Source organism: Pangasianodon hypophthalmus, chromosome 18 (genome assembly GCF_027358585.1).
Source record: "Pangasianodon hypophthalmus isolate fPanHyp1 chromosome 18, fPanHyp1.pri, whole genome shotgun sequence".
Lineage (NCBI taxonomy): Eukaryota > Metazoa > Chordata > Actinopteri > Siluriformes > Pangasiidae > Pangasianodon > Pangasianodon hypophthalmus.
This window is the reverse complement of record NC_069727.1, coordinates 3,987,739-4,013,046: the sequence shown is the minus strand read 5'-3', so window position 1 is coordinate 4,013,046 and position 25,308 is coordinate 3,987,739. Positions and strand designations below refer to the sequence as shown.

Here is a 25,308-nt window from a genome sequence, read left to right as displayed (position 1 = left end):
TTTCAGGACCTCGATTTAGTATCTTTTGTCTTGATGTGTGCACAATCAATTTTCAGCACCCATTATAAAAAAATTTTATTAGAAAAGAATAGGATATGTTGGATGAAGTGCTATTTCAAAAGCTGTGGAACAATGAGAGTGGAATCCACGTAGTTAAATCAAACCTAATTTTCAGTGATTAATGTGATAATTGCAGCTAAGACTATTCATGCAGCATATTTTGATTACTAGATCCCTTAGATATTTATTTCATAGCTAGCCTTCTTCTCATTCCTATAGCATTGTATTAGTCTTTTTTTAATTTCTTATTTTAAATCGTCTTTTGCATCACATTTGACAGCAAAGAAAAAACAAGAACTGCCTCCTTCAGTCCGCATTTTCTATCCCTGATTTTTTTTCAGACACCTCTACTTAAAAAAAAATTGGCAAAAGCCATGCAGGTGTGAACAGGATGCAGAAACCGCTGCATAACTCGACTCTGAATATGGTTTATTATACAATGGTGTTAATTAGGTTGCTGTTGTGTTTTGTCTGTAGGGTGCCTCAATAGAAGATTTTAAAAAGGCATTTCCGGTACCATTGGGTCCTGGAGCAACGGTGAGAGCAACTCATTTATGTTAAAGTGTGTTCAAAATGCAAACCATACACAATGAAATACAAATAAATAGACATGAAGAATTACCCAAAATAAAATACGTACAATATGTGTTACAACTTTGTTGTAATCTATCTGACATTTGTAAACATGCTGAAGTTTGATATTTCAAATAATTTCTGTAATTGCACATCTTTCTCCTCTCTACATATGTATGTGTGTACATAGGGTTCTCCTGGCATGAAGGTAGGATACGATTTATGAATAAATATGTATGTGAAAGACTGTAAACTATGTATTATTAATTTTGGTCATTTTTGTTAACAGGGAGAAAAAGGAGATCCGGGAGAGAAGGTATATTTGTTTGTTTAAATTCATTACATAACAAAAAAAAAAAAAGTAGATTTTTTTCAGTAATTGTGGTGTTTATTAATCTTGCTCAGGGGGACGTTGGTTTGCCAGGGAGAGGTGTTGAAATGAAGGTACACTATAGATCCGACTTTCACTTTTTTATTTATGTGTGTAAATATGTTTTAGATAAAGATAAATCAAAACTTACTTTTCAGGACATTGAGGCATTATTTGAATCATATGGCATTAAGGTAAGCTTCTGATATCTCTTATAATCTCTTGCAAAAGTTAAAATTAAAATTAGTCAAAGGTCAAGTGTCCTTCATAGGCAACAGGAAGTTTCCAAAAGCCAGCAGCATGGTGCATTTCTGCGTGCATTACAATCTTAACTATAAATCTTCTTTTCTCAGCTTTCCCTGCTGAAGGCTTTAATTGATAGGCTCCTCCAGGATGGAATGGAGGAACTACTGCATGAAATCAGTACCAAGAAAAGAACCAAAGGACAGACAATAAACCCCGACTCCAACATCATCTCTGAATACACCGTAAAGCTGTATTTTAATTATTTAATCATGTAAAGTGCACTATAAAGCACATTTTAATGCTAAATGGCTCATTCAGAATCTTACATGTAAGGAATAAAACAGTTAAGGAAGTGCTGTTGTAGGAAAACAATCAACGACAGGGTAGTGTGATGTGTAGGAGAGTGACTGTTACCACACGGATGTTTATTATTTCTCTTAGAACAGCATGTTTCAATGTGTTTTATTTCTCCTACAATGCACCTGTTTGCCAACAAATGCAATATTTATTTATTAAAACATGACACGTCATACTTTTTATCCATTTGTAGTTACATTTTAGCGGTTAGTTCCTGTTATCACTTTTGTTATAGCAGCTGTAAGTCGTTCCCTCACTTTCTCTCAAATTTACTGAGATAGAAAAATGCACATCCTCTGTCCTCAAGACTTTTCGAGAAAAAAACTTAAAGCTACAGCTTCAAAGCTCTGACACTGGAGACTCCTTCCATAAATGTCTCCTTACAGAAAACTTCACCATGTCAACGATTATACATTTTTCTTTGATAAATAACACCACGTTTTTATTTTAATCCATTTATTATGAGTCTAAGATGATGCACAGTGTCTATACTTACCATGGAAGCAATGAAATATCAGAATTAATAGAATTCATCTAAAGCTGTGATTGCAGCCGCTCTAAAGTCAGAGGTGCTTTTATAGGAAATGAATCAATACTTTCTGACCAAACAGAATTGAGAATTAAACACCACTGTGGTATGAATATCATTATAGTTTTGATAGATTCACACCTTAAGCAGCACTGTGATGATTATTAAATAATGCAAGCGATCTTTACTTGTAGAACTCAATGAAGTACGAGCTCTCGAGTGAGCCACAGACTGATGGATTCCTGACCGAAGAAGTGGATCTAACTGAACCCTACCCAGTTAAGAAAATAGTTTTTGATTGTATATCAAAACTAACAAAAGAAAATTAACAAAAGAAAAACGACTCTCTGCTTTTGTATTGGAGATTAAATTAGCGTAGCTATCTGATGTTAGGTAACATGACCAAGCTTTCCTTATTTTTTAGGTTTTATTAAATGAAACAGAAGATGGTGGAACTCTCTGGAACGTCACTGTGCACAGTAAAGTAGATCTGAGTAGAACAGAGAGCAGGATTGAAGTAGTAGAAGAAGAAGGAGAAGCCCTGCTAGAGGCCTTCACAGAAGCACCATCTATTTTCATTACTCAGATTAACGCCTCTTCAGAGACGGTAAACGTTACCGTTTTATACAGATGCGTGACAAATTAAAGGAAAAACAAACCCATGGCTCTGTTTTGCTTAGAGAGAAGCATCACTGCAAAAGTTCTTCTGTCTGGTCTGCTTTATATTATGATGAAACATTGCTATCCTGATGGGCGTGGTCTCTTCCAGGATGACTCCGCCCCTATCCACAGGCTTATCATATGCTGTGATCTTCACACTTCACACTCACCCCGATCTCAACCTAATCGAACACCTATGAGAGATTTTAGAGTGACGTTTTAGACAGTGCTCTCCAACACCATCATCACCGTCAACACCAACTGATGGAATATCATTTGGAAGGACAGTTTTCGGTTCCAGAGACGTGTAGAATCAATGCTGAGGATCACTGAAGCTGTTCCGGAGGCTCGTCATGGCCTGATGCCTTACTTAACACACGTTACGTTGGGTTTTCCTTTAATTTGTCACTCGGCTGAGACGGGTATTAACGTAAAATGGAATTGTGTTCATCTTTTGGGATTTTGTTTCCTTGTAAATTTGTACATATTTGTGTTCTTGTGTGTGTGTGTGTGTGTGTTTGACAGATTGGCACAACAAAAGCAGAGGTAAGTATGGAGGACGTCCTCCACAGTCAGGAGAACACAGTAAAGAAGACTTCTGGTGAGAAGAAGAAGGGCCGAGAGAGAGGAAAGGTGTGGCATATCCTACATTTATTACAAAATAATCAAAAATTTGACACTGTTTTGTGAAGCTCATTTATCACTATAGCTATTAATCAACATGTTCTGATGTTGGCAGCACAGATATTATATAGTAATAACTATGTGATATCTACACTCTTATAAGAAAAGCATTCTTTATGAGGATCTCTTATATAAAAGCATTTTAAACAATGTGATAAACATTTGCAATGTCTGTAATGTCCACTTATTTTCATTGAATAGCATAAGATTACATCACAGTAACACCACTTAAGGAACCTAAATATATGAGCTCTAAATGAATCTAAATAATACAAAAAATAAAATAATGATCAAAAAATAACCTGGAGATTTTTTCTTTTAAGAGTGTATTGTAACGAATCCTAAATCACAGGTTCTCAAATGCAGTCCTCAGGGCTGGACTTAAGAACCTGTGCTCTAAAGAAACTGTGGCTGTTAAATGAGTAAATGATAAATATTTAAAGGAATAAACAATATAAAAATTATAAAACCTGTTAGTATAACCTGTAACTAAAACATGACCTATGACTAACACTTGAATAACTCAAACAAAATGCAGTAATTTGATCTAGTTCTATGCGGTCTGGGTCGTGTTCAGAGTTGTGTTAAGTGTACGCAGTGAGAATTTAAACTGAATTCACACACATCAGTATTCAGACCTCAGGCGTAACTACAGACTCAAGCGCTACTCCGACAGCTGCAGAAAACAGAAGTGCTGTCTCAGTAATGCGTGATTCTGAACAACACTGGGTCACTCTCAATTTTATGTTTTGGCTGTAAAAACACTAAAAAAACAACTATGGAGTGTATATGAAATTTTTCTTTCTTGTATTTCCCATCCACTACTAACTCTTGTAAAGCAAACCTCTGCATCTTTTCGAACTGCTGCTCATGCAGCATCACAGGGCAGCGTAACACACTCGGAGTTCAGCGCTATCTGCCCTGCTCTGCATGCAATGCGATTGGTTAGTGACTCTGTGATTGACAGGAGACAGAGAGAGTATGCCCCTCCCACCCTGAGAGCACAGCCAGTTTTGTTCTCTGGGACTTCCGGCTACAGATGGCTCTGAAATGTTGCGATTCGAACTTGTGATCTCTGGGCAAATGCTTTTCCGTTGTGCCACTCGAGGACTAAATTTTTTTGTTGTTGTTTGTTGTTTGTCTCTTGCTTTCACAATACATCTGCAGTTTGCAGTTGACAGCAGAGAAAAAAAACACAAAAAATCTGCATTTGTTATCCCCTGATTTTTTTTTTTTTTTTTGGTTAAAAACACATGCTCATGTTTAAAGGCTAGTCACTAAAAAAATCTCAGATGTTTCTACTCAAGAAAAATCCCAGTCAAAAAAAAAAAAAAATCTGATTAAATACCCACATAAGCCAAGTCTGAGTATGTCTAATTCTCCCAGTGTAAATACTGATGTAACTTATGTCCCAACTCTGAATACAGCCCTTATTAAAGTAATAATTATTTGTCAGTAATGATGTATTACTCCTTATATCATAGAGATTTACCTGTATAAACAGAGACTGATGATTGGATTGATTTCATTTCTTTTATCACTAATTAAGAAGTGATTACATGTTATAACCCTTTGTGATTGTGAAACTCTTAACCAGGGTAAAGGGAATAAAGGACGACATAAACGACAAAGGAAGCGATTGGTAAATGCCCCATTTAAACATGTCATAATCTAACCCTTTTCTAACACGTCTAAACTCATCTAACACTTATCTATAAAAACTCTTCCCCAATTTAAATATTTCTGTCTAAATGTCCGTTTAAATATTTCAAAAACTACATATAACCTATGTTCAGTGTACATAGATACGGCGTTGAGTTTTCTCGAAAATATCGCCATCACTACTTTGTGTAAAAATTTTTTCTTAATTATTATATAACCCACTTAACTAATTTAGTTATAACAGAATTGATAAATATAATATAAAAAGCAAAAAAGATATATAATAAATATAATATGCAAACAAGTAAGTGCTTGTTTTGCATTTAAATTAAGTTAAATTATTTAATTTAATTTTCTATAATCGCTTAACTAATCTCTTAATATGCCTTCACATTTTTTTTTACAAACAGCTGCTCTTTATTAATTCTTTCTAAACAGTTAATTTAATTAATAATTAGTTAAATATTTGTGGATAATTTATGCAATCTGAAAAACACCAGTCACTCACTAGCATCATGTTTTAAAGTACAAATGTAAGTACAAATTTTTTAAATTGTCACTGTTTGTCTTTTTTGGTAGAGATTTAATTATTTGGAAAAAATAATGTAACTAATTGTATGCTCTGTTTTGAAGAAAGTAAAGTGAGGAATATTTCCTTTTTCACATAAAATATTAAATACTAAGAACTTTATGAATATAGCTGGAAGGTATATAAAGAAGAGCCTTAATCCAAATTTCATACCTGACATTCTGATTTAATTTTGTATAAATTGAGTATAATATTGCATATAGCCTCTTTTTAATTTAACATATTTTCTTTTAATCAGCATATGCATTATAGTAACTCCTGAGAATGACTCCTGTTATGATGTAAAACTGTTTATTAACATGATTATAATGGTATAATGTCTCCAAACTAAAGGAAGAGCTAGACCCTGATGAAGAGGAGGTTGGGGAGGAGACTCATGATGATGATGATGATGGTGATGGTGATGGTGGTGAAGAGTATCAGTATGAATATGAGGTTGGTGATTTTGCTGTTTGGCTACATACATGACCAAAGCGTCAAATCTGCCATAATGTAGGATTTTAGACACAAATTTAGATTTAGGACTCGTCTCATAGGACTCATCTTTACTGAAACTTTGTCATCTTGCTCAACACACTTTTAAACACCCAGCCAAAAACAAGTTAAGGAACTAATTCACTAATAAATTTCATTTTACACCTAAATTGGTAACTAATGAGGCCTTAACAGTCACAGTTTGTAGCTAAGACCAATTTATAAAGAAGACTTTATATCCATTAAAACAAAACTAAGATATATAAGATATATGTGTGTGTGTGTGTGTGTGTGTGTGTGTGTGTGTGTGTGTGTGTGTGATATAATATTACATTTGATTTTGATTTCCAGGATAACGTGCATTAAAAATGTCTTGACATCTGATGTTCTGCAATGTTGGTAACATTGGAATGAGAAATAATAAAACAAAAATAATAAATAACATAGCGAAGGATTGGTGTGTATTAAAAGAATGATATCTCTGACCGTTATGTGAAGTTTCATATTTGTAAGATTTTTATGACCATCTATGGCAATATCATAACACTGTAACGGCAGAGTTCTGTACATTTTCTCTTTGTTTCTGCGCATGTGTGTGTCTGTGTGTGTGTGTGTCTGTGTGAGAGAGGCGATTTCTGGAAGTGTAAGAATCTTACAGAGCTTTTCTATCGTCACAGGATGAGCTCGTTACAGAAGAGACAGTTGTCTCCCATGAGGAGGAGAAAGAGCAGGTAAGACCAGGTGTTTGAACACAGAAGCAGTCAGGAGTGTTTTCCTCCATAATATACAGAGTTAGTGACAGTAAAGCAGCTAGAAGCTGTAACTGCTCGCAGGGTTACACTGAGAAACACAGCAGAGAGACCTGTGTGCATTCCCACAGAAAAGTGAGGATTTTTAGCACCTTATCTATCTGTCTATCTATCTATCTATCTACCTATCTATCTATCTATCTATCTATCTACTTATCTCTATCAGTCTGTCTGTGTATCTATCTCTGTCTGTCTGTCTGTCTACTTATCTCTATCAGTCTGTCTATCTATCTATCTATCTATCTATCTATCTATCTATCTATCTGTCTGTGTATCTATCTATCTATCTATCTGTCTGTCTGTCTACTTATCTCTATCTATCTATCTACCTTTCTATCTATCTATCTATCTATCTATCTATCTATCTATCTATCTATCATACTGTGTATCTATCTGGCTGTCTCTCTCTAGTCTGTCTGATAATCTGCTGTGTGTCCATCTCTGTCTTTCTATCTACCAACCTATCTATCTATCTATCTATCTATCTATCTATCTATCAAACTGTGTATCTATCTGGCTGGCTGTCTCTAATCTATCTGGTAATCTGTCTGTGAGTCTATCTATCTATCTATCTATCTATCTATCTATCTATCTATCTATCTATCTATCTATCTATCTATCTATCTATCCACTTGTCTGTCTGTCTGTCTGTCTGTCTGTCTTTCTGTCTGTATCCCTGCACTGATACTGACACAATAAAACAGGAAGTAATTATTGTATTTTGGCTTAGGAACGCAATGTGGACTCCTCCTTTTGCACATTGTACAGAAACTCACAGTGGCACAGTGTGAATGAATTAGACTGAGGATTAGTGTTATTATTAGTTTCTGAAAGCCTAATCACTAGACACACACACGAAGGAACACTTCATCTTCTCACACTTTTATCGAAAAGACTCACTTATTAAAAGCACTAACATTCTATATAATCTTCCTAAGTTTGTGCATTCTTTTTACTTATAACATTATAATTATATTTATATTTATTCACCTCAAAGGGTAATTTGCTTTTAAGAATTTCCTTCAGCAAAGACTAATATATTGTTATTAAGTAATTAACAAAACGCAAAGCTCTAAGCTGAGATTAACCCGTGCTGAATGCTGTCCATCTCAGGTGATCTACACAGCCACAGAGCCTTTCCCCTCCATATCAGCAGTCACACAGCAGGTACTGACGCGCTCTCTGTCTTTCTCATGATCATGTGTGAGAGTGTCAAACTGGAGCTAAAGCATGCGCTTTATGTGTTTTTAAAGCCGAGTGAAAGCACAGTATCCTCAGAGCTCGATACACAGGCTGCAGAAAAGGTAAGAATAGTGGAAGTGTTTAACTTTCATTTGTTGTGAATGTAGCACCTATAGAAAGTCTACATATAGAAGAAGCTTAATTTTGAAATAAAGACATTACTACCACTTTAACTCTTTGGATCTGGTGTCAACCAGATGTTAAGTAAAGTCTAGGGGGAAAAAAAACAGAAAATGGATGAAAGTGTGAGGAGGTAAATGATATTTGGCTGAATTTTAGTGTCCATGGAAGACTTTATGCTCAGGTTTTGCAGAGGTAAAACTAAGACCTATCTTTGCTGAGGTAAATTATGCGTAACAATAACGACTGAGAAGCCATTTGTTACTTAGCAAAACATTTCTGCACTATATCACTCATACCTTAAGCCCAGTTTACACTGTACAGTTTTCAGCCCGGTTTTGCTGCCAGTTCTTTGGTCGTGAGTTGAGCTTGGTGTTCTTAGACTGACACTCACCGCGTGACGCTCCAAACACCCGCAGAATACGCGCAACAACATTTTCATGTATGTATACGCATAGTTAAAAGCAAGTATAATCGAGCCTTAAGAAAGAAATCCCCTTTTAGAAAGGACATTAGCTCAAAAAAAAATCATCAGACAAGTGATGTTCTTCCTAAAGTATCTATTTATACTAATATCATTATTGAAAAGTATGGAGATGAGGCTTAGATCCGTAGTAACCCAGTCTTGTGTAAATAAAGAGTGGACGCACCACAGACAAGAACCTGAGTTGGATTCGGGGAGGCGCGGATTTCAATTTTCACATTTATTCTTAGTGAAAATGTGATTAACGGCCAGTCAGTAAATTTAACAATCTTAAGTTTACACCCAGAAACTTAATCTTATGATCAGGTGGAAGTCCTGACGTATTCATTCAGCCAGGATTTTTTTCTGATTTTTTTTCCTGATTATTTATTTATTTATTTATTTATTTATTTATTTATTTATTATTTATTTATTTATTTTTATTTTTATTTTTTGCAATGAAGGCCCGCAGTTTTGACTGAAGTGTCCACCAGTCTGCAGTCACGCTCTTATCTGGCCTGGTCTTGGTTCTGTCACCACATGTTGAAGCCCTTGACGGGGTTCTTTCAGTAACTGTGAAAGCCAGGAGAGCGTTTGCTTATCTGGGCTTTTCAGGCAAAAGAGACCTGCAGTAGTAGAAAAAAAAACAGAAATGAACTCAGACTATAATGCATCATAAGGTAATAGTGTTTAAGGAGTATGTAGGCTTTCTATAGACTGCATTAGTTCAGGACCCGGTGCTGCATCTGATTCTGATGACGAGGCATGAGGCTTTAGCATGTGGCATGAACTAATCTCTTGTCTTTGGAATGACATTCGTCTCATTTATCATTTTTGGTGCATATGTCGCTTGCTTGGTAAAAGTGATATTTCACCCTAAAACAACATCTTGCTCAGCAATTAAAGTTTCAGTCGAAACATACATCAAAACACATTAAAAACTCCCAGAAGTATGCAGATTTATGAAAACTAAATTCTGTAAATTAATATCTATATATGTTTTTTCTAATTCTGATTTTGTTACAGGGTGAAATATTGCTTTTATACATATATACATATATATATCGCTTGTCTTGCTTTAAACTTCTGAGAATTTCACCAGTGTGAACATTAACACAACATAAAACATAAATAAAAGGAAAACACTAGACCTAAATGCATCATAATAAAGATAATATAAAGTGGTAATGAATGGAACTTCCCAGCATGCATTTGGCACACGGCAAATAGGTTCACGGCATGCAGAACGCAGCTATGCATCAGCTACACATCAGCTCCACAGCTGGCTTAGCTTCATTTAATCCGTTCTCTCTTTGGATTCTTAACACAGGAGATCACCTAAACTGTTAGAGGGACACTGTGTGTGTGTGTGTGTGTGTGTGTGTGTGTGTGTGTGTGTGTGTGTGGGTGCGTGTGTGTGTGCGTGTGCGCGTGTGTGTGTAAAAAACTGGGAAGCGTTAAAGCTGGGGAAGATCTGACGGGCCAGCATTCGTCGCACAGTGATGATGTCATGGACCCTGTTCTTCATGTCCAGAGTGGAGTTTAATAAAATTGAGCTTTATACTTACAGTCGAATCTGAAAACAAACCAGCTCTACTTTGACAATTCTTTGCTATTAGTGTTGTGCATTATTATTTATTTACTGACACAAATGCCGCACTCTCATTATTACTTCATTGTAAGGGTTGTGAACAATTCATATAAGATTGTGACGACATTTAATTTTCCTCACTGGTTTATTTATTGAAAATACATTAGGGGGGAAAAGGTTTGTTGGAATTTGTTTACTGTGTTGTTGTTTTGTTTAGTTACACTAAACAAACACTGTATTCCTTTTCATGGATGTTTTACGACCTGTTTTCACTGGTGAAATTCAATTCATTTGCTTTTTTTTTTTTTTGTGTTTATTCTCCTCGTGCATGTGTGTCAGTAAATTTGGTCAAGTTTCCTAAACACGTCTTGGTGTCTTTATTTATTTATTTATTTATTTATTTTTTATTTATGGTGTGCGTGTTTCAAATCCTCCACTAACCTTGAAAGTTTTTAACAATTAGGAACTACAAAAACAAACTCTTTACCTAAGAGTGGTGTTCATAAGACGTCTATTAAGATTAACCCAAACAAGTATCAGCTGTCGTTAGGATGGCTTTTGTCATGTTTGATATCGAGTGACATAGATTTTATACATGTTTGTGTTGTAACACTTCCGTAGCTGATCTACACTACCAGTCTGTAAAGTTTGTACACCCCTCCTCATAGACGATTTTCTACTATTTGGGAGTAATAATGAAAACATGAACACGTATAGAACTATGCAGTGATTAAATCTATTTAAAAAACGATATTATATTTTAAATTCTGAACAGTGTTCTTGATGAAGCTTGGCACAATCTCAATATCATAGTTTTTCTTACATTTCCCAAACACACCAAGTTCCTCACTATATCTCCTAAATTTTAACTGAAAATCTACTTGTTTGGGAAAACAGTTTAATTCTGAGTGTAACTCCTGCTTATTCACAAAGTTCAATTTGATTCAGAAATAACTTTATTCATGAGCATTATCTTCACTGTATACATTTCAACTATAAGCCTTCATCACATTATCTTAATGAATTAAAAAAGAATGTGGAGTTTAATAAAGAAAAATGTATAATCATTGATGTGCCATTTTATGGAAGGAATCTCGATGTCAGCACGGGAACATCATACAGGCTGCGTGTTTTGAGAGAGAGAGAGAGAGAGAGAGATGCTGGTGAGGGAACGAGGACTATATCGTAAATAATAAAAGGAGCTAACTTGACACTGTAATTGTCGGCAAATCGCTGTGGTATAAGCGGAATAACACTCCACACCGTGCTGTTATACAAAAATAATCCACATCAGCATGGTCACAGTGATGGCGCTTCACGTCAGGCTGCGTCACGTCTCCCTGGTGTGGATTATTTTCGTATATCTGCACGGTCTGTCGTGTGTTATTCAGTAGTGTTGTGGTACTCGAGCCCGGTCTTTGGACCACACATCAGTGGTCTCGGTCATGTGATAAACTCGGGTGAAATTTTACTCGACAGTCTCGATCTATAAAGACTCAAAATATTTTTTCAACACCACCTGAGACCATAACATCATTTCCATGAACAAGTACCTGTTCCTGTTGTAATGTCCCCATTACAGTACCACATGTAAATGTACTGTCTGTCTCTGCATGTGGAGTTATATAGCGCTTATACATTTCAAGTCATTATGTTTCAAAATACTTCATCTTCTTAGGTTTAAAATAATATAGCACAAGAATGTGTAATGCACAGCAGTATTTGGTCACAGGATGTTGTGTGAGCCTATGTCTTATGTATGACGTTTATTTATTTGTACAAAATGATAATACTAATGTAGATAGGTTATCTTAGTTAATTCAAGAGAAATTTCATGTCAGGAGAGAAAACTACTACACCAGCATATTAACACACCGTCATACTCAGTCTTGACTCAGACTCCACTGGCTATGGTCTTGGTCTTGTCTCCGTCTCGGCTAAGGTGGTCTTGAATCTAACATTATTATTCCGCCTTCATCACAGTGCTGTTTACAGAGACTTTTATGACCAACACTACACAAAATCCAAGACTAATAATAAACAGATGTGAAAAACATTTTTTCAACAAAGGAAAACATATATTTGTTGATATGGTGAGGTTTTCTGTATGGAGACATTTATTTAGCATTTATGGAAGGAGTCTCCAGTGTCAGCGCTTTGTAACAGTCAGTACGTTTTCCGCCACGGGAAAGTCATCAGGAGAGAAACGTTTACGGTTTCTCAGTTACATGCCGATTTTATTTTTATGGAGAAAGAGAAGAAACTCTTTATAGTTGCAATAACATAAGTGATGACAGGAACTGACTTGCTTCACAGACATTGCACTGATTGCTAAAGTGCTGAAAATTGCTAATGTATAAAGAAGAATAAAAACACTTCAGGATGTGCTGTTATAGGAAAATAATCAGCTTCAGTGTGGTAACAGTAACTCTGCTTCAACACACTACCCAATCGTTGATTATTTCCCTGTAATAGCATGTATGAAAGGGTTTTAGTTTCTGGTAAACATCTCTCTTCCACTAAAGTGCAGCAACTTTGTCCAACCTTTAAACTGCCTCTGATTTATGACTACATCACTGTGAGATTTAAGAGCAGAATAAAAGAACCAAAAAAGAATATTTTCCTGAAGGCCACAACAGAATAGCGTCCCTTTACGAGGAAGCACGTGCTAGCCTACACCCTCCCCAGCTGGTAGCTGACATATGATAAGGGAGAGCTGAATATTTCTGCAGTATGTGGTGCCTACATGGGGTAAAATAAACAAATTAATTTAAAAAATACAAATCATAACCAATCAGCAAAGACACTTCGAAATGCTTGTGGGGCTGAGCACCACCTTCATTCCTGGCTTCAAGTACAGGCCCAAATACACTTGGCCTCACCGCTGAGATGATTTTATAATCACTAATGGTATTTTTTGATTATTTTTTATTGAATTGGACTAGATTTTGTTTGCTTTCTCTAATGAGAGTACCGGAGGTCCTCCACAATTAGCTGTAGCTTAATGTCCGGAGTTGATGCCATGTTTGCTGTGGAATGCCCACTTTTCATTAGCCAATCAAATTCCAATGGACAAAACCAAAGCCCCGCCCACACAAATATTCACTGGTTGCAGAAGTAAAATGCTTTTGAATTCCTGTCTCATGTTGTCTTCAAGTAAGTTTCATATTCTATGCTAATGAGATTTATATGAATACCATCAAAATAATTTTTTTCATGTCCATTTCCTGTTATAGCTGCTCACTCCCTCACCAGCCTTTCTTTTCTCTCTCTTGAAGTTAATAAGACAAAAATCAAGCTTGTCAATTTACTGAGAAACTGCAAAGCATCATTTCCTCTGTGCTGAAGATGTGGAGGAAAGCGTACTGACTGTTACAAAGAGCTGTCACTGGAGACTTTCCTTCAGAAAACTACATCAACGTTAATGTGATATTCTTTCTCTCTTAAATAACCTCACTTTTTTTTATTGTTAATTATCATACTTAGATTATGTGAAGCAGCCACTGTATAAGCCCCTGTGAATGAGTTGTTACTATAGAAACGATAAGGTATTAGAACAAGCGAAACATATAAACATATAAAAATATAAACATATTGTAAGAGCTGCTGATATAGAAAATTAATCAGCACCTACTGACCAATCAGATTGCAGAGTTCAACAGTAGATTGGCTGATATTGATCATTACGAAGGGTTTATCTAGGTTTTTACGTAGCACTATGAACTCTAAAAATGAAAAAATGAGAATTTACAAAAATCTTTGAAGCTGTCCGGTGGTCTGGTGAAGAGAGTTTGTCATTGTGTGGATGTTTTTAGGGGGTCATGTCCAGTTCTGATGCACATGGAGCAATGCCTAAAGTGAAGAGGAGCGCCCCCTCACCTGATCACGAGGTAATACAGCCTGGGTTTGGTGACACCATCAGATGACTCATAGCTCACAATATATAATGAAAAACGTAGTTATATAAAAAGCAACGTGCAGTTATTATATACCTCTTCCTCCCCACATTTCCTTTTTGCAGCCCTCAAATAGTGCAAGAAAGAAAAAGAAACAAAAAGTAAGTGTGTTTGATTCCTTCTGATGAATAAATAAACAGGGATTTGTATCACCTCATGTGACCGTTACTGTTTTCTTCACTCTTGTAGAAAAAGAAGCCGAAATACAAGGAGCCAGAATCCGAGGCTGAAATATACGGGGAAACAGATCTTGAAGTTGAAGTAGAAAGGGAAGTAGAGAGGCAGGCTGAACGAGAGAGAGAGGTGACAGAGTGGAACGTGGAGGAGGAAGAGGAACGAGGGATATGGGCCAAGCGGGAGCGCGAGCAGAGCTCAGGAGACAGAGACGAGGAGAGGAGCAACGAGAACGAGAATGAGGACTGGGACTGGGACGAAGCGAGAGAGAGAGACAGGATGGAGATGGAGAGAGAAAGGATGGAGCTTGAACGTGAGAGAGAGGAGGAGTCGGAAAGGGAGGCACTCGCGGAGAGAGAGCGAGGGAGGGAGAGAGAGATGGAGCGAGAGGATGTAGTGGAGAGACAGAGGATGGAGTGGGAGATGATGGAGAGGGAGAGGATGGGAGAGGTGGACAGAGAGGAAGACATGAGGGCCCACATCTCTCAGTATGAACTTCTGAAGGTAGGAAATTCAACACAGGTCATGTCATGAGCACTACACCAAAATACATTCATAAAATAAATAAAAATAAATAAAAAGTGACTATCATTTCTAATCACAAAATCAGTAAACAATAGTTTATATAGAGTGTAATGTTATACAGTGTAAATATTCAGTGTAAATCATTCTTTTCTTCTAAAGGGACCTCCGGGTGAAAATGGTCTACCAGGACCCAAGGTGATTCTCCCCTTCACGCTATAGTAATACGTTTCCTTATTCAGTTCAATCCCACCCACACGCGTGACGTCATCCACCCCCCGTTTGCCATGTTGGGAAATTATTACTGTCAATCAAACTGGGCGGGTAGAACAGCAGCCTCACTCCATTAGCTTTGATGTCCTCAGAGAGCTATTTTTATTTTATCACGACCGGGAGCGTTTAATCAGAATATTTATAATTCCCTCACTCTCTCATTTTCCATTGCTGATAGCAAACAACGTTCTTGAAAAACTTTTCTGTCTGCTTTCCTTCTAATTAACCCCTTCAACTTTCTTTACTCTGATAACTGCATATATTTCCCTTTACTTCCCTCTACCGCCATACATTATAATTAGCAGTATTAATGACATAATAAGGTGAAAGTGTTATTTGTATATAAAAGCAGCCAGTAATATTGTGTTCCTGTTGCTTTTTGTGTTTGTACAGGGTGAGATTGGGGAAAAGGGACAAAAGGTAACTTTATTTTCAACCTGATAATGGAAAACAGCTAACTCCTGTTGAGTCGAATGGTTTAGATCTTTGATTGAAATGTTGATGCGTTCTTCAAGGGTGAGCCTGGAATAGGACACCGTGGTCCTGTTGGTCAGGCTGGTCCACCTGGGCAAAAGGTAAAACACCTCTATCACCCGTTTTTTTCACTCTCAGAAAGAAAATTACTAAAGTGTAGTCTTTCTTGTAGCTGGGTTGTTACCTGCAATGATATATCTTTTGTAACTTCAGGATGTTGTGTATTATTCACCTGGGAAGGTTAGTGTAGTGAACCTTTAAAAGTCTGTTAAAGCAGGAAGGTTTCCAACTCAGGTCCTGCATAGTCTGGAAATTTCCATACTCACAAAACATAACATCTAACTTATAATAAGGCTCTGATAAAGAGCTGATCAGTGTAGAATAGGGCTGTAGTGAAGAACGCCACAGTCACGTCCAAGATGAAGGTTGAGGCCAAGTCAAGATCGAGTCTAAATAAAAGCGTGACCGAGTCAAGATTGAGACCAAAAACCATTAAATCCAAGTCTTTGCTTCATTCATGCATTGCGAGAAGAAGAAGGAATTACTTCCTTTAGACTTTGTGCATATGAAAAGACAATGTAAACATTATTTTTACAAACTTTTGTTCAAGACCAAGACCATATTTTAAGAAATCAATGCCCAAGACCAAGATAAGTCCAAATACAAATGCCAGTAAGTCCCAGTCAGGTCCAAGTCAATACAGAAAGCATTCTGAGACCAGACATGAGTCTTCAGGCCTAGTGTAGAATATTATGGGTTTTTTTTAATTAATTTAAAACAAATTCCTTCTTTTCAAGCCTTAAGCTTCTACCTTGAAGAGGGCCTCTATCAGTGAGCTTATTTTTGGTAAATGCAGGTACTCCAGAGATAGAGAAATGATGTGACCTTGGGCACCCAGGCCAAGGTGGTTGACTTACCTGGCAGAGGCGATACCATGATCAAGAAGGTGGTTCGCCCAAGGCAAGGCTCAACCCCTGTCACACTTACGGGAAGTGGTGGCTCAGTGGTTCAGTAGGTTGGTGGTTCAAGCCCCAGTACTGCCAAGCTGCCACTGTTGGGACCTTGAGCCCAATGCTGCCTGTGGATTCTGACCCTAACTTCCTAACAAGCAGGAATATGCAAAGAAAGAATTTCACTGTGCTGTAATGTATATGTGACAAATAAAGGCTTCTTTTATTGAAGGAAGAGATTACTGTGGCTGGGGAAGTAGAACCTGGAGTGAGAACATCAAGGCTGTATGCATGAACCTTTAATAAAACACACTGCAGATTGAAAAGGAAGAAAATGTATGATCTACCATCAGTTTGATCAGATGCATCATCAGTATGTAAAACATTAAACTCTTCAGGGCAGCTGGTTCTCAAAACTCTTTGATTTAAAGTCTAGTCCACAGGCTCCCAACCCTGGTCCTGCTCATTTTAGTGCTTGTCCTGCTCTATCACAACATACCCCCTTCAACTCAGAAAGGACTGCTAATTCACTAATTAGTTGAATCTGGTGTGTTTCCCAGATAAAAGACTGCTGAAGGTACCAAAGACACACCCTTAAGAGTACCACCCCAGTGACAAGCAATAGTGCAGTTCATTTTTTTGTTAGTTTTTTTGTTTTCTGAATGTACTGCTATGTTTACTCTGGTTTCTGTTGTATGATTTTACTCCAGGGTGAGCCTGGAGAACCAGGACCTTCTGGAGCACAGGGCATCCAGGGCATCCGGGGCAACCCTGGGATCCCAGGAACTCCGGGTCAAAGAGGTGAGCCAGGAGACTCCGGAGAGCCAGGTAAACTGGTGAGTGTCCACTTTTGTCCTGAAGAGAAAAAACTTACATTCCTCACTCTTGCAGCTACACATTTGTATTTATTTGACTGTAGCTACTAAGTAATTCACCATAGTGTCTGAATAATGTGCTTTAGATTAAATAACTAAATATCTTAAAGAGTTATTTTTCATCATGTGTAGGGCGAAAGAGGAAGACGAGGAAAAAATGGATCACCTGGCTCTCCTGGTGCGCCCGGACCTCCAGGAAAAGAAGTATAGTAACAAGAACATTTCTAGTTTGTAAGGAAAGGTCATGGAATATATTCACATTGCAGTCTGTTTTTTTTTTTTTTTTTACAGGGGATTACTGGTCCACCAGGAGTGAAAGGTGACAAGGTAGAAGGTCTATTTCAGCCATTTGTATAGTCAGCAACAAAAAATATTGGCACCCTTCATGAAAATAAGTGAGAATAGCAGCAATTACTCTCCTTTTATAAAGTTTATCAGGCAAGAGGATCCTAGAGCTTGAGTTTGTGCTTGTGTACAGTTCAGTGCCGTCTTCAGTTCAGACAACAAAAATCATGATGTCATCGATCTTTACAAGAGCCCCTGAACCACCAGGTACAAAACAGCCCCACAGCATCAATGATCCATATATATTTTACAGTTGGTTTGGGGACTTTTCCTTGTATGCAGTCCCCACACTGCAAAAAATGACATCTTAGCAAGTGAAAATATCTTGAATATTGTAAGATTTATCTTGTATTTCCTATTATAAGATTACAATTAACCAAATATAACTTAATAAACCTATTTATAGACATTTTTACTCATTTTCTTGTTCTGTTGGCAGATTATTTTGCTTCTTTATAGAAATAAATGCTTAAAATGAGCAAAATGATCCACCAATAGAACAAGACGATTTCAAGATTGGAATTAGTACATATGTCTAGAAATAGTTTTTAATAATCTTGTATTAGGTTTGTTGTAATGTTGTAATAAGAAATACTAAATAAATTTGACTATATTCAAGATATTTTCACTTGCTAAGAAGCCATGTTTTTAGAATGCAGCACATGATTCCTGCAGTCTCAGGGAGGTTGGGGGCATTTTTTTATTTTACTTTATTTTATTTTTTTGCAAATGGTGGTTTAGGGGGTCTTGTGAAGACTGATGATGTCATAAATTCTGCTAAGTTTTAGACAAAAACCATGTTCCTTCTGTAAGGAGCCACTTCCACCACTATTTTGCCATTTCAACATCCATTTCAATTTCCTGACTTGAACCCGGTTGAACTGAACTGAAGACGGCATTATACACCGCCAAATGTAAGAACGAGAAGTGTCTAAGATCCTCTACAATTATCTCCAAGCTTGTGGGTTATACTTAATTAAGCTTCTTTCATGTACCACTTCCATGCACCTTGTTGTTATGGACCTGGTGTCTTATAGTTGATTTTTAATCTTGACAAGTCCAAGAATTAAACTAAATTCTGAAACTGTGATCTTTGGGGTCTTCTTTGCCTCCTTCACCCTCGTCCTCCTCCTCACTGTGTGAAGTGGACTGTAGGCTGTGAGATGTTCTTGTATTAAAAGGTCACTTCTTGAGAAAATCGGCCATCTGTTATCTGTTACCAGGGCGACAGCATCCCGGGGGAGCCAGGAGAGAGGGGCGTGGCTGGACTTCCAGGCCGCAGGGTAACGTGGGATGGGATGGGAGAAGGAGATTTGTATGCGCAGTGTAACAGTATTCTGTAGCACAGTGGTAGAAGGTTTTGAACTAATTTCAAGTGCATTTTAATTTATTGTTGTTAAGACATTTTTTTTATTGTAGGGTGCCAAGGGCACTGTGGGGGTCAGAGGGCCACCAGGACTCAAGGTAAATGACACAAAATATTATATACTTATTCATTTATGAACTTTGATAACTATAATTAACACATTTATGAATGCTTGTGCTTTTTTTAATAAGTTCTAAAACTTATTTTAAATCTATTTTATTAATGGACAGTTAATACTAACACATGATCTTATAGATGTTTTCATTGTCCTAGGGTCCTAAAGGCCTCACTGGCGTAAAAGGAGAAAAGGTGAGATGACGTTTAATGTGACATTTCACAAAGTTAATCTTTAATTGAAATTAGAAGGAAATCTTTTTTCTGTTTCGTCAGTTTGAGGGGTTGATTATGGGCTTGTCAGGAGCTTTGACGTCAATCGTTCTGATAAAAGACATAAATTTAAAGGGGTGGAGCTTCCATGGGTTTTCACATGGAAAGGTGCTTTAGAGATGCTGTTCTGCTGAAAATGCCTCTATCCTTAATCTGTATCTTTATGTATTTCCACGTACGCTGGCCACCTGGTAGCAGTTATAGAGACAGTGGGACAGTGGGACATATCACAATATGACAAATATACCTATAACCAAAACATAAGGCAAGCCCAATAGAAAATATTTGGGATGGCTCCTGAGTGACATAACAGAAAAGTGCTTGCGTTATCATCAGGAGATTGTAAAACCCGACAGTGCCACAGCCGTCCGTGGTCAGGAGTCTAAGAGAGCAAAATTGGCCATGCTGTCTTGGTAGAAAGGATGGAATTACTCTCTCCCTGGACAATCAGAGTGACATCAATTGTGCCTGTCTCTGAGCTCATACATACAGAAGAGGACACTAATCATGTCCTCCAAGTGTATTCAGATGCACCTTGACATTGCAGGGGCGGCAGTTTGAAAAAATGTGCTGCAGATCTCTGACAAAGCATGCGTTATCCCTCACCTTCTCTGGTTGGTGGCTGTCAGTGATAGGATTGGGAGAAACTGGGAGAAAATGGGGTTTAGAAAATCATCAAAGATTTTGCCTCTAGCCCTGATCTAAACCTGACCCGAGTTGTAACTGATATGTCAGTAGCTGCGTTACCCGACTCTGAATACACACAACCTTCTCCACCCAAATATTGATGTAACCTCTGAACTTAACTCCCCAACTCTGAATGCAGCCCTAAATGTATTGTTGGCATGAATTAAACCAACCAATTTCTTTGTCTTTATTTGTATATAACTCTTTGCACTTTATCGTATATTGACAATGTGCTAATCTTTAACATTAGTTATTTAAAATGTCTCTTTAACAGGGTGATAAAGGACTACCAGGCAACCGGGGCGAGAAAGTAAGAGCCAGCTATATTCTTGAAAATCACATAATGATGATCACCTACCACCTGAACTGCAGGGTTTTTCTTCCTTCTCTTATTTTGTGCGTAGGGGAGTCCTCTGTCCATGCCTGGGCCTCGTGGATATAAAGGCATAAAAGGAGAAGCGGTATGGAAATTGGGGGAAATCTGTCGTTTGTGGAGTTTTTTTGTGTGTTTCTTCTACATTGTACAGGATAAAACACTTGGGGGCGTGCTGTTATAAGAAAATAATCAATGATTATTATTATTAACCAACAGTCCTGTGATGTTGCCTGGCACAAAGCAGACATTTTTCAACTATTAAAATTTTTTATTTATTAAAGAATGACACATCATACTTCTTATCCCTTTGTTGTTGATCTACAACATTTAATGTAACGACAATAAATGTTGTGGATCATCTGCAAGAAAAGTTAGTTCTAACTCATTCCCTCACTATCTTCTTTTTTTATCTTTCGAAGCTAGTAAGACAAAAAATAAATAAATAACGCAGTTTGCCCTGTTACTGAGAAACCACAAAGCGTAAACTCCCCTGTACAGCTTCACCTCAGACTATTACAAACATCTCCTCACAGAAAACTTCCCCAAATCAATGATTATACATTTTTCCTCGTTAAATATCATCATGTTTTTTTAATCTGTTTATTATTAAGTTTAGCTTATGTTGAGTTTCCGCCATACAAGTCCCTGATCTGTAACTACAGCAACAATAAAATATTCGAATGAGCGCATTAATATATAAACCTGTGATTTGCAGCTGCACTGCTGTCAGAGCTGCTGTTATAGAAGGTTAATCAGCAGCTTCTGACCAATCAGAATAGAGAATTCAACAGCTGCTGGACTGCAGGTTTATTGTTTTGTTGTTGTTTTTTTGTTTTTTAATCTTCCATGTTTTCCTTTTCTTCTGTCATTCTTCTGTGGTATAAAAAGGAGTTTGAGCATTTAAATTTTTTTTTTTCATTTTTTCCCAATAAGGGTGAACGAGGCTCTCCGGGATTTGATGGCGATAAAGGGGAGAAAGGAGAGGATGGACCTCCGGGGGTGAAGGTGAGGTGCTTTAGGTGCACTTTAGTCTTTGGTGCATTAACCAGCTGGATGCACTGTTGGATGGCCATTTCTCTGATTATTTCATGTGGCAATGCTGTTACAGTTATTTTCGTCTTGTTTTGATCTGCATGCCTGCATGAATAAAGCCCACAGTGAGTACCACAGAGCTAATGGAACATTTCTGACCAAATCACTAAGACCAAGAAAAGGTGTTTAAGATGCTGTAGCACACATTTGCATTCGTGGAGATAGAGAGTTTATGAAGCAGACACACGCCACTAATTGCTTTCCATTGAATTCACCCTGTGGTACCTGTAATGACTTGCTTTAATGAATTCCCAATGTGACGGAGTGATTTGTATCTGTGTTACTATAATGCAGGGTTTGAAGGGAGAAGCTGGGATCAAAGGAAGCATGGGGCCCTTTGGAGCACGAGGGCCTGTAGGACAAAAGGTCAGATTCAAAACTGTTTACGTACGAATAGCTTTTAAGGTGTTTTTTTTTTTTTTTGAAGAATTCCAACAAATTAGCCATATAATGCTGCCTAAACAGCATGCACTTACACTGGTTTTCACTTTTTGCATGAATCTTTTTTCTGTTTGACATTTGCCACAGTTTTTGATAATTTATGAGACATAATATTTCACTTAAACTTACTTCATCTTATTTACAGGGAGAAGCAGGAGAACCAGGGACCAATGGAGAAGCGGTAAATTATAATAGACGATCATTTTAAAGACATAATAAAAAGATTTCATGCATATTGAACTGCCGTCTCCATAATTTTATGATTTATTCTCACCGGATGGGCTGTCACAGGGTCGTAATGGAGAGAATGGACTGCAGGGTGAAAAAGGCGACAAGGGAGACATGGGACTGCGAGGACAAAAGGGTGAACATGTAAGAAACACAATAAATCTCACTTTAAATGAAATTACACCAAGTGCATTTCAGGAGAAGTTGCTTTGGGTTCTGCGGACCACTGGTCCAAAGTCCGGGGACGTCTTTCGAGTCGCTTACCATAAACACACACCAAAGCTGTGAAGGAGATATGTAGAGATGAACAAGGCAGTGCTGTTGTCATGGGAACGGCCTGCCAATCACCTGAGCCTAACCCAATCGAGATGGATCTAAAGACTAGAAAAAGTGTCCAATCTGCTCCACAAACCACTGGGACATCCTGGAAGAGACACAGCACTTTTGAAACAGCTGCTAAAGGAGGTCTTTTAAATTTTATTAGTAACAGTCGCACATTATTGTTACGAACGTCTACCAGCAAACCAGCCTCACCTCTACTAGTCTAGAGTTGAAACACTTCATTTTCTAAGTGTCTCTAGAAAAAATATCTGAAGCATAAACCAGAATATGCGTGTTCACATGAGCTCACCAAGGACAAGTGCTGCATTTGACTGAAGCTTCAACTTCTGACCAACAAAAAGGAAAAGCAAAATCAAAAATTCCACTTAGAATTCCTACTTGGAAAGTCTGGAAGGTCTTCTCAATCCTTAACTCCCTAACGCCCCCTAACTCCACAAAATAATCCTGATTTGCCTCTAGTGACAAATTAACAGAAAAACTGATTAAATGAGTGGAGAAATGTAATGACTACAGATGCTTCCACTGCATAATACAATTAAGCAATAAACAATCAACCATGTTCTGTAGTGTGTATAAAAATGCAGAGCAGTTTGGACTGACCTTGATTTTGGATGAAGATGACAAGAAGAAAAGATTGAAGTGACTTCGGAAGAGGGTTCGTTATTGGAGCATGAGTTTCAGTCACGAAGATGAACATCTGGCTCATAGTTCAATAGGAACAGTGACTAAAGTGATGTCTGTAGTTAGGTGTATGGCTAAGACATCAGGAAATAGGGATGAGTGCAAAAGTTAGCACCCCCCACTTGTTTTTAAATGGAAAATTATACCTCTGTTTTAATCGATGAATGTTTGTCCTGTAGCAAGATAACAATACAAAATTCAACAGAAAAATAATTTTAAAAGAATCAAAGTTGTCCTGTCCCATGACCCTGACTTTCAAGAAGATTATGTATGAGATCTGGTAGAGTTCTAACAAACATGATAATGAAAATAGGTGCCACAAATGTCCCATCCATGATTAGTTTGTCCATTAAAGCCCTCTTGTGTCTTCAGGTAGTTGCAAAGTCTTGCGTATTTACCTCGTTAAGTTCTGAGCCATCGTTCTTTGTTCCCGTGTTTTCCCGAATCAGTTCAGAGTACTTCCTGGTTTAGCCCCTTGCCTGTTTTCCTCATGTTGTGATTATGGATAATCTCTCTGCGTTTTTACCCCTGCCATGGACTTTGACGCTGATTACTGGATTTCCCTAAATAAACAATGTGCTAATTTCACACACTTGTGTCCTGTTTCATCCTAACACGCGTTACAGTAGAGTTGAGAATTAAATATGTAGAAGAGCAGCTGCTCCTCAGGTGACTGAGCATGTCTTAGCAGGACGCTATCAGACTGTCAGTTAAGAACAGTACAGTGCTGTTATAAAAATAAAGTCTTTTAATAAAGTGTTTCCATGTTTGCATGTTTTTGCAACCCAACAAATACATTGTTCACTTGTTGAAAAAAAAAACATTTAAAATTTCTTCAAACTTTTGGCAGGACAGATAAATCATCCAGCTAAACCTGGAAATAAAAATGCTTCTTAAAATCTGATTGTTTTTGTTGAACTTCTTCTTCAGGCTCTGTTTTTTTTTTTTTTTTAACAGGGAGAGAAAGGAGAGCCTGGATTACAAGGAGACATAGGCAACAAAGGAGAACAGGTAAAGATCTAACCTGCACCATGAACCATTCAGTTTATTTTTTCTATATTGTACATGTACCTTAGTACCTTATATATATATTATATGTATATATGTTACATCTTTAGGGTTTTCGAGGCATGCCAGGAAGGATGGGCCTCCCAGGAGTAGACGGGGAACCGGTATTTACTTATCACTGGATACACTTCACTGCAGAACTGAAATGACATGCTATAATGTTTTATCACCCTTGTCACTCAGTCATGCAATAAGACTCATATATTACTGATTAATGTCCATTAAATGTTAAATACAGGGCAGTATTGGAGACCCTGGGGCACCGGGCATTCCTGGACTAAATGGACCCCCGGGACGAAAAGTGAGTCTTCACAATCATGGAAAGAGATCACTAGCACTAACTCTGCATGCTCACTACAGTACGTTATTATTTGTTGTTATTGTTTAGGGAGAAAAAGGTGATGGAGGTCTACATGGACTTGATGGTGAACCAGGGAAAAGGGGAGAGAAGGTCAGTTCCAAAAGTAGTTTCCTTTTTTATCAGCTCTACTCATCGGCCCTGATTTACTAAGATCTCAGAATATCTCACCAAAACTTACATGATTGTGCTCTAAGTATAACACTACAAAATAAGTTCTGTTCATAAGTTAAATCTAAAGAAAACACCAGCTCTGTGAATGCTATCAGTGTCAGAGTAACGTA

General features: G+C 37.4%; 1 protein-coding gene across 5 annotated transcripts in view; it reads left to right on the top strand.

Annotated features, from left to right (window-relative positions):
• col7a1l (collagen type VII alpha 1-like) overlaps positions 1-25,308 on the top strand; it is a 99,393-nt gene that overhangs the window by 63,622 nt on the left and 10,463 nt on the right. For 4 of the 5 annotated variants that reach the window (XM_026922930.3, XM_026922928.3, XM_034313199.2 and 1 more), the window contains exons 66-101: positions 538-597; positions 824-841; positions 923-949; positions 1,039-1,077; positions 1,162-1,197; positions 1,357-1,491; positions 2,330-2,413; positions 2,560-2,742; positions 3,321-3,428; positions 5,077-5,121; positions 6,064-6,165; positions 6,882-6,935; positions 8,127-8,180; positions 8,267-8,317; positions 14,245-14,319; positions 14,451-14,486; positions 14,575-15,063; positions 15,244-15,279; positions 15,748-15,774; positions 15,870-15,929; positions 17,489-17,614; positions 17,786-17,857; positions 17,945-17,980; positions 19,222-19,281; positions 19,418-19,462; positions 19,638-19,673; positions 20,713-20,748; positions 20,843-20,899; positions 21,748-21,819; positions 22,201-22,272; positions 22,493-22,528; positions 22,639-22,719; positions 24,556-24,609; positions 24,717-24,770; positions 24,905-24,967; positions 25,055-25,117. In XM_026922930.3, the coding sequence (XP_026778731.3) occupies positions 538-597; positions 824-841; positions 923-949; positions 1,039-1,077; positions 1,162-1,197; positions 1,357-1,491; positions 2,330-2,413; positions 2,560-2,742; positions 3,321-3,428; positions 5,077-5,121; positions 6,064-6,165; positions 6,882-6,935; positions 8,127-8,180; positions 8,267-8,317; positions 14,245-14,319; positions 14,451-14,486; positions 14,575-15,063; positions 15,244-15,279; positions 15,748-15,774; positions 15,870-15,929; positions 17,489-17,614; positions 17,786-17,857; positions 17,945-17,980; positions 19,222-19,281; positions 19,418-19,462; positions 19,638-19,673; positions 20,713-20,748; positions 20,843-20,899; positions 21,748-21,819; positions 22,201-22,272; positions 22,493-22,528; positions 22,639-22,719; positions 24,556-24,609; positions 24,717-24,770; positions 24,905-24,967; positions 25,055-25,117 (2,682 nt within the window). The remainder of the gene's footprint in view (positions 1-537; positions 598-823; positions 842-922; positions 950-1,038; positions 1,078-1,161; positions 1,198-1,356; positions 1,492-2,329; positions 2,414-2,559; positions 2,743-3,320; positions 3,429-5,076; positions 5,122-6,063; positions 6,166-6,881; positions 6,936-8,126; positions 8,181-8,266; positions 8,318-14,244; positions 14,320-14,450; positions 14,487-14,574; positions 15,064-15,243; positions 15,280-15,747; positions 15,775-15,869; positions 15,930-17,488; positions 17,615-17,785; positions 17,858-17,944; positions 17,981-19,221; positions 19,282-19,417; positions 19,463-19,637; positions 19,674-20,712; positions 20,749-20,842; positions 20,900-21,747; positions 21,820-22,200; positions 22,273-22,492; positions 22,529-22,638; positions 22,720-24,555; positions 24,610-24,716; positions 24,771-24,904; positions 24,968-25,054; positions 25,118-25,308) is intronic. The other variant, XM_034313198.2, reaches the window with a different exon arrangement.